This window comes from Typopeltis vanoorti, chromosome 7 (assembly GCF_054136105.1).
Source record: "Typopeltis vanoorti isolate ZY-2024b chromosome 7, IOZ_Tvanoo_1.0, whole genome shotgun sequence".
Classification (NCBI taxonomy): Eukaryota; Metazoa; Arthropoda; class Arachnida; order Uropygi; family Thelyphonidae; genus Typopeltis; species Typopeltis vanoorti.
This window is the reverse complement of record NC_143555.1, coordinates 62669423-62683442: the sequence shown is the minus strand read 5'-3', so window position 1 is coordinate 62683442 and position 14020 is coordinate 62669423. Positions and strand designations below refer to the sequence as shown.

The window sequence follows — 14020 nt, the reverse complement described above, 5'->3', positions numbered from 1 at the left end:
GCACCACGAGAAAGTGAGTATTGGGCATTAGGTCAGAAGCCCTGGTCGGTTCTCCGCATTCCTTTAAAGGCTATGTGGAGGTCTCCTCTCAGTTATAAAGCTTTGACCCTTAAGCACCCCTATAAAAAAGCTATTAAGCTTTTTAAGAGCTTTATTAGATAAATTTGTGATATGGGTTATAAATCTTAGTTCAGTATCTAGGGTTAGGCCTAAGTATTTGGGAGACTGTTTTTCCTATTTTGGTATTATATATTGTGATTTAGGGGTTGTAATTGTATCTATTTTTTTCTATCAGTGAAGAAGATACTAAGTTTTGTTTTTTCTGTAATTTGAGTTCCTTTGCCCATCTTTCTAAGCCTTTTATTGATTTATTTAGGACTTTCTCAGATTATTGAGGATTGCTGCTTATCTGCCAGATTGCTATATCATCCGCATAGCATGCTATTTTTGTGTCATTTACTACGCGAGAATGAATATTGTTCATATAGATAAGAAATAGGAGCGGGCTTAGAACAGAACCTTGTGGGACTCCAGCCCAAGTTCGATGTATGTTCGAAGAAGTTCCATTAACTTTCACTTTAATTTTTCTTCCTTTCATGAAATCTGAAATCCAAATTAATGCATTCCCCTTTATTCCAGTATCGTATGCAATTTTTATTAAAATTTGTCTCCACATTACGATCGAAGGCAGCTGCAAGATCTAAGAAAATTGCCGTTGTCTTCTTTAGTGGTTTTTCTCGAAAGCCATCTATGATTGATTGGCTAAGATAAAATAATTGATCTTCTGTACTGTGTTGGGATCTGTACGCTGTTTGGTAGAAGTTGATCTTGTTATTTTCTAAGAGCCAATTCATAAGTCTAGTATGTATTATTTTTGTTTCGTTTCAAAGGGTACTAGTTAAAGTTATTGGTCTGTAGCTTTTACAGTCACTAGGGTTTTTGTTAGGTTTTAGTAAGGGTATAATGACTGATGTTTCACACATTTTTGGCAGTTTACCTGTATTCCAGGAAGTGTTAAATATCTTCAGTAATCTGGTTTTGGCTTATACTCCCATGTTTTTAGTCATATGTCCAAAGATAAGATCTATACTGGGTGATTTGTCAGGGTCAATTTGACTAATTGCTGTAGAGTGATCAGTATCCGGATACTGATCCGGATCAGTATCATATTATCATATTTAAATGAAAATTCTTTATGTTTCTTGTATCTTAGATGGGATTCAAATCCAGCTATTTTCGACCAAAGGACACTATCAACAGAGTGAGCTAGGGAGGCTTGTGAATAAAAGACAACAATCCACCATGACACATAACCCAGCAGAACAAACCACATTAAAAAATTGACAAAGAAATTGTAAAAGGCAGACCATAATGTGGTAGTCTGGTAAGCAGGCCTCTATGCTAGACTTGATCATACACCTTAGAAAAATCAAGAAACAAGTTCCATTGAATCTTCCAAAGGCTTGCATCCAAAAAGTAAATAATTTTGATTAGGCGATCTGCCAAGGAGCAAAATTGGTGGACTCCATATTGATAATGGATGAGACTCCAAGCAGTGATGAAGTTTGCTCTTGATGGCATTCTCCAAAAATATAGGCAAGAGTAATTTCATCATTGATTTATTTCCTCTTTGGGAGGAAGGGAAGATAGACTGAACATAAGATGTCAGTTGGGTAGTGTGCATAGAGAAGACAAATTCTTGACATGTAAAGGGATGTACAGGATACCATGATAGCACTACCTAAGTTTGCATTACAAACTTAACAATTTTCCTTCAGATTAGTCTCATATATAAGGACTTCAGTGTGCAATCTGTTTGTCTAAGGGACTTCAAACTACATTAATCTGCCTAGATACAGCTTTCTTCTGGGTCTTTTAATTCTTACATCAAAATACCTGGTGTACTAACCTTGTCTACACAATTCTGTTAAGGTAGCCATATCACCTTAATTTCCTTTGTTCACACATTCCTGAATGAATTCTAACAATGTCAAATTCCCTTCTAATATATTTTTAATCGTTCTGCCACTGATGCCATCTGTTCACTCCACCTCCCAAAATTTTTAACAACTGCTAATTCTAACCCAATTCCAAGATGAGCAAGTTAACACCGATTGGAACACCATCTTGTATACAGCTAGATAGTGGGACTTCAGATCTGATTTCCTCTCTGGAAAAGACGAAGCCCTTGAAACTGAGCTTAGGGACCTTCGCAGCACCTTTCTGGCCAATGGCTACAGCCCATATAAAACAGATAAAATATTAGATGCATCCCCCCCCCACCCCACCACCACCATCATCCCAACTACACCCAACACAGAGAATCACAGCAAAACTAGTCCCTATTCCATATGTTAAGGGTACATAAGAAAAAATAACCAAAGTTCTTTGCAAATATGATCTCCATCTCACTTTCAAACTTTTCATTCAACCAGCTACTTTTATATATTCTCCTAAAGATTGACTTCGTCCTCTTGAACATTCAGGAGTGTATAAAGTTCCTTGTGCCTGCAAATTAGTCTACTTTGAACAAACTGGTAGGTCAGTTAACATACACCTTGAAGAACATAAAAATTACATCTGAGATCATCTGAATGGCAAGTTGGGATTGATTATCTGCCTCTGTACCCTTTCCAGTTAATTTATTCCCTTCAAATCCTGGGGACAAAATTTGAGAATAGTCTAAGTGTGGTCTGATTAGGGTCTTATACAATGGACCTCTTATCTCTGCAGGCCAGCATCCTTCTCAGTATTGCAGCAATCCTCTGGGTTACCTTTACCACCTTTGCACTGTGAATTTCAGTTTTCTATCAATCATCACCCCCCCCCCCAGATCTCGTCTCCCCTACTACCTCCAGTACAGCCCCAGTTTTCAGAACATACTCTGGAGACTATACATAGCAACATCCACTTGAGGATTCATTCCAAGTGGGTAATGAAAACGAGATAGGGATATAAAATAGCCATCAATGTGGAGTTTTACAGTCCTTGTTTTAAATTTTCTTCTAAAATGTAGCATGTATTGTGACATTAATTCCATGACAATAAATAATTCAGCAACAATTATTTTAAATATTTCAGTTACCGAATTTTTTTCTTAATAAAATGCAAACATTAGTTTTTACTAATGATAGTATGTGTAATCAGACAATTCATTTTTTCTGAATGCAAAAGTAATACACTGCAACAGGAAACCTATGTTTGTGGCTGACTTTGATTTTTAAATGTTGCTAAACATACCTAATACTAACCAGAAATTACTAAACTGCCATTTCAATATTCATAACATTTCAGAATGTTGAATTAAACTTGCCAAGAATTATATTCTTGTTTAATCCTTTATCCAAGCATAAGCAAACAAAGTATGTACATGAAGCATCTTAATGGCTAGGCTAGTTGTATATAGAGGCTGATGACTTCACATCAATTGTGTTAGTATCCAATATTGCAAAGCACACATCCTTTCAGATAGTGCTATGCTTCCCCCACCCCAAGACCTGTTTCTACTTTTATTGAGGGGCTCATCTATGGGAGCAATACCTGGGATTAACAGGACACTTTTACTTAGATAAAGATTAAACAATATAATTTCTTGGCAAGTTTAATTTAATTTATAAACAAAGCAAAAAAACTTCCTACAGCTCTTTCACAAGTTGCTTAAAACCACAGTTGGAATTCTCATCCATTAAGGAATTTGAACCTTGACTTCTGAACTTGGAGAAGACAATTTTGCTTCACATGTGAAATCTCCCACACTATAAATTGGATAAAAAATGTGCAGATTTTTTTTAAAACCATGAAACTGATATGTAGCTGTCCTATAAAATCGGAATTTTAACGTGTCATGACTGCTATTATAAAGTATTCACAGCAAATGTAGTAACAATGTTTTTTTAAAATACGCACAACCAGTCTGCACATCAATTTTCTTCTTTCAGGAAGCTGAAACTACTAGAAAGTAAAGGGGATCTTTTCACTTTTTTCAGTAGGCTTTCCAATTATTAAATACAGTCAAACCCATTACAGTAGATTGCACTATAGTGAGAATCAACTGACTAATAAATCATTAAAAAGGTACTAGTCTCATAGAACATCTCAAATCTTCCCCATTTCTTTGGTTTCTAAAAATGTATTAGTGATAAATGATTGTATAGAACCTACTAAGGCTAGCAAGATAAATCAGTATTTTTGCACTGTGAGCTTAGTCTTCTCACCGTGTGCTGTAAAACATAAACATACCAAATCACAAGTTTCAAACTAAATATTTTGGTGGCATGTAACTCTTTTGCATTAAGATTTTACTGTAATAAGTTGAAATGAACTCATATCCTTATTTTAGAATAAAAAAAGTGATTATGGGAAGAAATAAAAATAATTACTTACTCTATATTGACATCCCTGCATCTCCAAGATTTCAGCATGTTTTTATTTTAACATGCTGTGTAGCAAAGGGAATGTTCTCAAAGACAAAGCTGAAGGCATTAAAGAGAGAAGAAAACAAGAAAGAAAGGAGAGAAAGCCAAGCAAACAAGCAGCATTCTTTTGTTTTTTTGTAAAAAATATATATAAAGCAAATGCAACATACAAGATTACACACTTGAACTATGTGAAGTTTCATTACCACATTCATGACAACAGCATATGCATGCATTAATCATTATCAGTTTAATTTTCTTCAGCTATTCAATCTTTGGGGGGAGGGAAGGACCTACATAGTTTTGAATGATTAAGTATTAAATTTGAAATGGACATAAATAACATTTAAGATAACAAAACTATGCATAAGAATGCAAAACAGCAAAGATAGATAACATTGAATCCTCAGAGAAAACAAGGCCCCAAATCAACTACTAGAAAGACAAGCCATGCAGAAATTTCATTCTGTCTTAACACACAGCTTTGGAGGGAATTTATATTTTTAAACATAGTTTATTATTTTGCACTAACAATTTAACAAAAACAAACTTTTATGACTAGAAAAATAAGATCACAAATATTCTGTACATTGATTGGACTAATGAAAGTGGCTGTAGAAAGGTATAAAAAACCTCTATCACAATTAGGGTACTACAAATGTTCCACAACTGTTAAATTATTGCAGGAACCCTAACAATTTAATTGTTTGAGGCAAATATACCATACTATCAGGTATTAATGATGGAAATTGGACTGTATCACTGGAAGACTAGGCCAAAGCTGTGTGCCAGGCAAGCCCCAAGCATCAACTACTTACAGCTATTAGTGCAATGCCAGCAGACTTCAAGGAAGGTTTGCTTTTATGTTCAAAATGCATGCCAAGTTCTCGGGATACTAAAGAGTGCCTGTCTTGATCAGAAATAATTTCTTCCTGTAATGAGGGGAAAAAAAAAATTTTAAAAAAATTGTGTTAACACTAAATTCACTTTTCAAAATGTTTTAAATGCTTTCCCCAATATGTAATAGCTCTAACTTCTAAATTTATTAAAATTCAATGTTGAATGATGCATCTTTAAAGCAATTTTTGTTAATACACTTCGAGTATTAAAGAATATCTGACATTAAAAGAACTAATCTTGGACTAAATTTTTACTATAACAACATTTTGACTATTTTTTTTGCACTTTTTTTTTGTTTAAGAGAGGGTTATAAAAACTAATCCCCACCCCTCAAAAAAAAAATCAACTGAAAACATGAAAACAAAAAAAGCATTAAACTTCCATACCTGCCATCCTCTCTAAATTTTAATGCCAAAAAGTATGCACTTCAAAATAATAAGTTAGGTCTATTGTCTAAAAGAACAACAAATGAGGGCTCAAAGGCTGCCACAATTCAAAATTTCAAATTACTCCACATAACTCCCTCCACAATAATGCTGTAGAATGTACATTTGTTAAATCTGACATCACATGTCAGAGAATGCAAAACTTCGAATCTGCTCATTTCAATCTGCTCTGGCTCAAAACTTTTTTTTACCCCATTCAACTGGATTCATCACTCTCCAAATTCTGATAACAATGCTGACCATATTTCCTTAGTAGTATTTAAAATTATTTTCTGCAACCCAAATAAGTGAAGTCATATTCCTGAGATTTCACTGTTGACAATTCAAACTGCATTCATTGCCCAACTTCAGTAATCATATGAAAGATACAGGCATTTGCTGTCAGCAATAATCTTCTGCAAGTTGTCTATCTACCCATTAGGATACCAGATAATTCATTCCACCCTTCTAGCACAACTGATCTTTTCTTAACTAGATCACTTTCCACACATATACTGTTAATATCATCTCCTCTCTTGGTAACTTAAACCATAACTATCCAAGTTGACAGAACAATCCTTCAACACCACTTCTCTTTTCCTTGAGCAGATTATGATTTTCACTTTTCCTTGGTCATCTAAAATAAAATTAAAACATTTAATTCAAGAAAGTGCTGAAGCTTTAATACACCCACCACCCAAAACTTGAATCTAATAAATGGATGATTTCACCAAAAATATGGAAAAGTCATTTTCCTTAGTCATCACTACTTTTTCATTTTTCATATGCTGAGTATTGGATATTTTTTGATATCTTTCTGATGAAAGATCAGAATAGGCATAGCATGGTTAATCTGTGTAATAGATTTGCCTTGGTTGTCTAAACAAGAGATGGAGGAAAAGACTGATTCTGGATGTAATCACATCCAGAATCACACACTGTGTCCTAAAGACTTGGACATGGGCCACAACACTTGTGTCATTGGAGCAGTAAGTAATGCTTAGTGCATTTGGCAATTTCAAAGTTTGTGTTGGATTTTCTGATTTTCGATGTTATGGGCTGAGGTATAAACTGAGTAGGGATAGAGTTTTGATGACCACTGGGTATGCTAAATTTTTGATTTCGGCTGCTTTCCTTAGTCATCATTAGTTTTTTTTTTTTTTAGTTTTTTTTTTTTTTATGTGATATTATCATATCTCAGTGTAGTCACATCATAGGCACACGCAGTTTTAAGTAATCCCGTTTCACCCTATACAACTATATCTACTAATGGCTTGTTAGTTTTAAGCTAGAAATTTGTGAACAAAGTGTTAACTTTTGTATTTACACATTAAAAATATTCAGAACAAGGGAAAAATACAAGGATTTAGAGGCCATTTGTGCTTTGGCACAAATGCTGGAGAACCAAGGCTTGGAGAAGGGCTTAGAGAGAAGTTGGGAAATAAAGCACTTATTCCACTGAAAATAATTTCTCTTGCAGCAAGTCCTTTGATCACAAAGTGGAAATAATGAGACTATGGAAACAAGGCAAAGAAATCCTGAACGTCATTCAAATTGGGACCATTAAGTGCCATAGGATATGAGGATGAGATTGGAAGAACGATGATCTATAGAAAAGGAAACCTAGACAAGATTATGGTCAAACTACTAAAAGGAGAGCTAACATCAGCAATGTAGGAAGGAGAGCTGGTTAAGAAAAGGGTCTAGGGTGTTGGGAGAACTATCTGTATTCAACCATTACTGCCAGCAAACAATTTGGCTTCTGTTTCAGCTTGGTCTGTGAAGTTGGTGACCAAGGAAGATTATCTCACTGCTAGTGTAATTTGATTGTGAATGACTTTTGGTGATGAACATCGAATAAATTAGTAAAATCAGAGTTAGGAGAATGGTAAGGGCAGCAAATGAATGAAATAAAAGTGAAATAGTAAGGAAATCATGAGCCAAAGCATACCATGGAAAGAAGATCGTAGATCTGATACTCTGGTGTGGGATATCAGACCTGGTGAATGTTCCACTCTTCTTATGAAAAGCATCATGCATTATGTAATGAGGAAAGTCAGTGAGATATAGTTGCAGAGGATGACAGCTGAGATTGAGGGATGAATAACTTATCAGGTCTGGATGTTCGTAGGTGGTTGTGCACATTAATTTTTGTTGATTGTTATTTCCAATTTTTTGATACATGTTTTATATTTTTTAACTATAGTGACTTACAATATTTTGTCTGTCATCATATGAGTGAAATATTAGGACAATTTATACAGCAGGGGCATGCACCAGGGATGGATAACTCACTGGTCACTACTCTCCCACACAGGAAGTCTGGGCCCTTCTTTCTATATGCTAATTCTTTCCAGACACAGCCTCACAAAAGTAAGCAGCAGAATTATTTTCCAGTTGATTGATCAAGAAGCTTCTTGATCTATTACCAACAAGTTTAGTCCCTGGAGGCCAGGCTGCAGAAATTGGTTTACTGCTGTACCCTCAAATGCAGGAGGTACTGTATGTAATGAGATAGTAATTAGGTTAAACATTTATGAAAACCCTGTTTACAAATAAGTTATTGAAAGAAATCATTTGATCATGGCCTTCAAACTTCAATTTCAACCGTTATCCCCAAATCCCTGGCCTCAATTTTCAGAGTGAAACTCTTTCAACAGAATATACACACAAACTGTTTCAATCTAAAGTGCATAGCTTTACATTTTACTACAGTAAAAATCTTCTTTGCTTGTGTATGCTTACTGAAGTCTTACTTAAGATTCCCATGTGGAATGCTGTTAAATGCTTTTGCAAAAACCCATCACAGAATAGGCATTGCCTTTATCCAACTTAAGCATTACATGATATCACAGAAATAAGAACTGCCAAAGTAAGACTTCCCTTTAACAAAATCATGCTGCCCTCTAATCAACTTTTAGATCATGGAACCATCAACCTCCCTTCCACTCTTAAAACTCTGCTAGAACTGAGACACACAGCCTGGGCCAATTCCCTTGCACATTCAAGCAACACCCATCCACCAAATTACTATCTAATCCCATAGATGAACTCCTACAGATTTTGCAAGCACCTATAGTTCAGTAGCTCAAAGATCCTGTCAATGCCTGTCTCATTAACTTATCCTGATAACCCTTTGATGTGATTTGTTATTACAACAGGTTACTTCACATGGAAAGAAAAAATTTACAAGCAAGAGGAAGGAACAGCAATGGGCTCTCCCTTATCACCAAACTTAGACAACCTTTTTTCTGGAATACCTTGAAAAAAAATTTTTCACATTTGAACCTAAACCAAAAATTTGGCTACAATATGTTGATGTATTTGCCATTTGGAGTCATTCTGAACAAGAACTATACCTGTTTCTAGATAAGATAAACATCCTTGCATCAAATTCACACTAGAAAAAGAATCTTCACAAGGTATCTCCTTTCTGGATTTACACATCCAACAAAAAGAAGATGGTTCTATCTCCACTTCTGTCTATCGTAAACCGACGTTTTCAGGCCGTTACATTCAAAATTCATCTGCTCACCATCCATCTCAAAAATATGGCATCATTAAATCATTAGTAGCCAAAGCGCACAGATTTTGTTCCTCCGAAGAATCATTAAACCAAGAATTGGAAATCAAAAATACAGCCCTACTAAATGGATACAATCCAAAAACAACTCAAAAAATCATCACTCACTTCTCCACACCAACCTAGACAAGAATAAGCCCATAGAATTCCCATACCGTATGTCAAAGGCATCTCTGAACGTCTGTCAAAAATTATGAAGAAATACAAACTTGCTGCTACCTACAAACCAATCAACCAGATCTACAATTTGCTACCTTCTCCTAAAGACAAACTCTCACCTTTGATACTAACTGGCATTTACAAAGTTCCATGTTCTTGTCTTACTACAGACAGACAGAGAGATCTATTAGTAAATGCATCTATGAACATCAATACCACATCCGTCTTATCAAACTACACAAATCTGGCCTTGCAACACAGAGTTGAAAACCCAAATCATAGGATCCAGTGGAAAAACACCAAACGTCTACATAGATCCTTATATAAACATGAGCGTTTGTATAAAGAAAGTACTGAAGCCCTACGTCACAGATGCAATTTAAACAGTAATGACCTTCTTACTATCCCTAAAATTTGGGAAATTGTCATCCTTAATTGTTTAAAATAAATTTATGTATGCCATTTTGTTTCATGTAATTTATTTTTTATCAGATATATTTTAATTTAATTCTATATCACGCTATTGCATGCATAGTGGGATTCCATCGTAAGCATGCACCCTAACTATGTTATTCCTAGTATGAAATTACTGTACTGATGATGTTCTAAGATATTTAGGACAAAATATTTACTTATTAAATAATTTATGTACTTACTTTGGTCAAGTGTGTGTTTAAGTTATGAATACTCCACACGTTTCACTATATAATAGTGTCAAAGTGTAAATTCTCACAAGAAATAATTTTATAGAGAATTTTCACTAAGGATTTTCCAATTTTTTTGTCTGAATTTATAAGAAAATGTGCTTAGTAAGATGTAAAAATATAAAAGAATAATTTACTGTTAGAATGCACCTGCACTTTAGACTTATTGGTAAAAGCTTAAGAGGAGTTAAGCTAGATTAGAGCTGAATACCACCGAAATCGTACGGTCAAGCAGCCAGCGATGACTTCAATTGTTTCATTGCTTCTGGCTAATCCTGGAATACTATTAATTAAGAACAAAGGACTGAAAATGGAATAAAAGACAATGCAGTATGTGGTTCTAGGCTTTTGGGGATTTTTGATCCTTGGTCTTGTGCTTGGCTCTTCACCTGCGAGGTCAACTGGAGCTCCTTCCAGCAATCCAGGAGGATCGTTCTTCCCACCGCCGACACCCGATGTTTCTCTGCTGCCAGCTCTCTCTAGGCTTCAGATAGCTATGGCAGAATCCCAGTGCGTCCGACGAAGGAAAGCTCTCAAGGATTGACCAGACGGAAGACATTCCACTTTCAATGTGTGTTATGGAATATAAGTCTGACTTTCCTCTCAAGGTTGTTAGCAAGTAAGCATTATTTTGTTGAAGTATGTTTGTGAATGTAACTCAAAATCGTTAAGGATTGAGAGAGGTTACTTGTTAACTGACAGGTAAGATTGAATGTGAAATAACAGAAGAATATGTATTGTTAAGTATGTCTAATTCACAGGTTGCTTGTGTCTGAATTAGTATCATTTAAATATTGAATGTGTTGGAAGAAAGTTAATGTAATCCCTCCTGGAATATTTATGCATGATTGTAAGCCAAGCTGTGTCATAGAAGACACTTATTTCAAGGTACAATAGGTTTCCTGTTAGTGAACGCACTATAGTTTCTGTTGCTCAGATAGCAAGTAGTTTTATGTGTTAAAATGCTTTTGATTAAGTTAATCTTTTCTTAACGTTTTTATGTGCTTTGTATCATACCCTTTAGTTTGATAATAAATGTTTTTATTTTGTAATTACCTGGTTCTCATTCCTTAGCCAATGCACTATCCCGAAAATATTAGCGAGCCTGCAGGAATAGAATACAGTAATGAGCCACAACTTGCACGTAAAGAAGTGTTAACTTATTTTTGTTATCTTCTCGCCCTAACTTTGAAACATAAAAAGATCAATTAAGTGGCACAGTCGTTAAGATCAAATAAATTTCTCAATTGATATTGTGCGATTGCTCAGGCACTGTTATGTTAGATAGACTTACATCAAGAGGTCTAGCTAACCACAGAAAAAGGGGGACAAGAATAAGTATAAGTAAGAACGTGGATAAATAAACAGAAACAGATAAAAGTAAAGGAAACGACATATTTTATAAAAGGGTGAAATTCCAGATGATTGAAATAGAGCTCTCATAATACCTATCTAAAAAAAAAAAATAAACAATGTGAGAATTACAGAAGAATTTCCCTACTAAGAGTGCCTGGTAAAATTTATGCAAGGAATATAGGAAAACACTAGCAAATTAAACAAGTGTTTTCTTCCAGATTGGCAAGAAAAAGACCCAGAGGAAGACCAAGATATAAGCGGATTGATGTAGTAAAAAGTGCCTTAGAAGACAGAAATAAGATCTAATAACGTTGGGAGTCTTGACAGGTAACAGATTGATTTGAAAGAAACTTGTAGATAGGAAGTTAGTGGTGGTGGTGAATGTTTTTCATGTAGTACTATATTTAGTCAAATATAACTTGCCCTTGCATATAACTCTCACCCCTGATTTTAATTTATGAAAAAAGAAATTAAGAAGTTTTGTATATATCTCGCACACACACAAAAAAAAGTTTAAACACATTCGGGGTGTAGTAACTCGCTCTCTGCAGCAAACAACACACCATCCCCCAACAGCCACTATACTGCAGATGCAAGAAAAACAAGTAGTTTTATTGCATCACTGAATAAGGTAACATTTACAGTCTGTGTAATATATTTCTCAACAAATAGCAATTAGAGACAACTGGGATAAAAACGGCACTAACTAATGAATCGCATGTCCCCTCCCACAGAAACTATGCTGTGTAGACTCAAGCAAAACCATATTTTGCACCAGCGAACACAGTATCTAACTAAAAACTATTGGCCAATTTTTCATTTACATGAAATAAGCATTTGTTTGATTGCATTTGAGCAGAAGTGGCATGGAAACAAGCAGGAATAAAATTGAGCACGCCTGCGTGACGCATTAAGCAATATACATACAGTAATGAGAAATTCCGCTGGAATGCTAAATGGCCAAAAACATCACCTAGTCGTGAACATGTTAAAACTAAGAAATATATAGTAAATGTTGTTATTGCAGTCTCACATATTATGGAATTTGGTTGAAGAGAATTAGAATTTCAACTCAACAATTGTCTGCTTGCCTTTTTCGTTGTGTTGCGTGATCGTCTGTTAATACCACAATTATCATATGCAAGTCTTCATACCTGCTCTATCTCTGTTGGCCTACCATTGCTGTCTGTTTCATGTTCTGCTTTCATTTCTCATTAATCATTTGCAAAGGAGGATTGTTCATTACATATCTCATGTCTTGTAAATTACTGGTAATTTATTATTATCTGAGACCTCTAGGGAGTCAAGGACTCATCGAGGGAGGCTATAAATCATCCAAACCAGCTATCATACCTTCCCTTAAATTCATTCACACTAGATGCATTCACCACACCTAAGGGCAAATTATTCCACTCACTCTCTGCTCTCTGGGAGAAAAACCTACCTCTTACCCCTTTCTTGACTGCAAATAAATTTAACTTATATGAATGCCCCCCCCCCCCCCAAGTTCTCTCCCCATCTTCCATATAACAAAAAAATTTCATCGGTTGATATCCTATAACACCGATTCAAAAGTTTATAGATCTCTATCATGTCACCACTTTTCCTTCTGCAATACACACTTGCAATCTATCCTCAATATTAATCCCATAATCCAGATATAACCTTTGTAACTCCTTTGCACCCTTTCCACAGCTTCTTTAACCCCTTGGAACCCAGGAAACCAAATCTGTGCACAATAATCCAGATGTGGTTTTATCAAAGCCTTATAAAGAGGCAAAATGACTTCCTTATCCTTACAATCAAGGTTTGCTTCAACATCGGAATTATCCTCTGAAATGTATTTGCAACTTTTGCTATGTGACCTTTGAACTTTAAATTCCTATCCACGAATACAAATACGCCAATACTTGCCTCTTCAGTTTCTTGTAGCAAACCCTGCTAATATAATATGTCACTGGAACTCTAATCACACCAAAGTGCATAATTTTGCATTTACTAACATTAAATTGACAGCCATTTTCGCTTACCCAAATTTCCAGTCTATTCAAATCATTTTGTAATTGCTGAATATCAGTAGCATCCTTGATTGCCCTGCCTATCTTTGCATCATTGGCAAACAATTGCACATTTGATGTTAGATCCTTCCTGATGTCATTAATGTATAGATTAAACAATAATGGTCCAAGGACTGAACCCTGAGGTACACCACTGGTCACCTTAAATCTGGCAGATTCACATTGCTGTATACCACTTTTTGATATGTCTGTCAACCATCCCGTGATCCAAGTCAAGAGTTTGTATTCCAATCCCATATTCTCCAGTTTATGCAACAGCCTTTCATGTGGTATCCTATCAAATGTCTTAGAAAAATCCAACATTATCATAGTGTATCCATTCCCTTTATCCAACTCAGCCATGACATTGTTATAAAATATGAGCAAATGGCTAAAACATGTACTTCCTTTAGTTAACCCA

At 35.2% G+C, this 14020-nt stretch overlaps 1 protein-coding gene across 3 annotated transcripts in view; it reads right to left on the bottom strand.

Moving 5' to 3' along the window:
- LOC150104726 (serine/threonine-protein kinase DCLK1-like) overlaps positions 1–14020 on the bottom strand; it is a 274558-nt gene that overhangs the window by 25231 nt on the left and 235307 nt on the right. For 2 of the 3 annotated variants that reach the window (XM_090395906.1, XM_090395907.1), the window contains exon 14: positions 5234–5347. In XM_090395906.1, the coding sequence (XP_090252032.1) occupies positions 5234–5347 (114 nt within the window). Of the gene's footprint in view, positions 1–4383; positions 5348–14020 lie in introns of all 3 variants that reach the window. The other variant, XR_016548579.1, reaches the window with a different exon arrangement.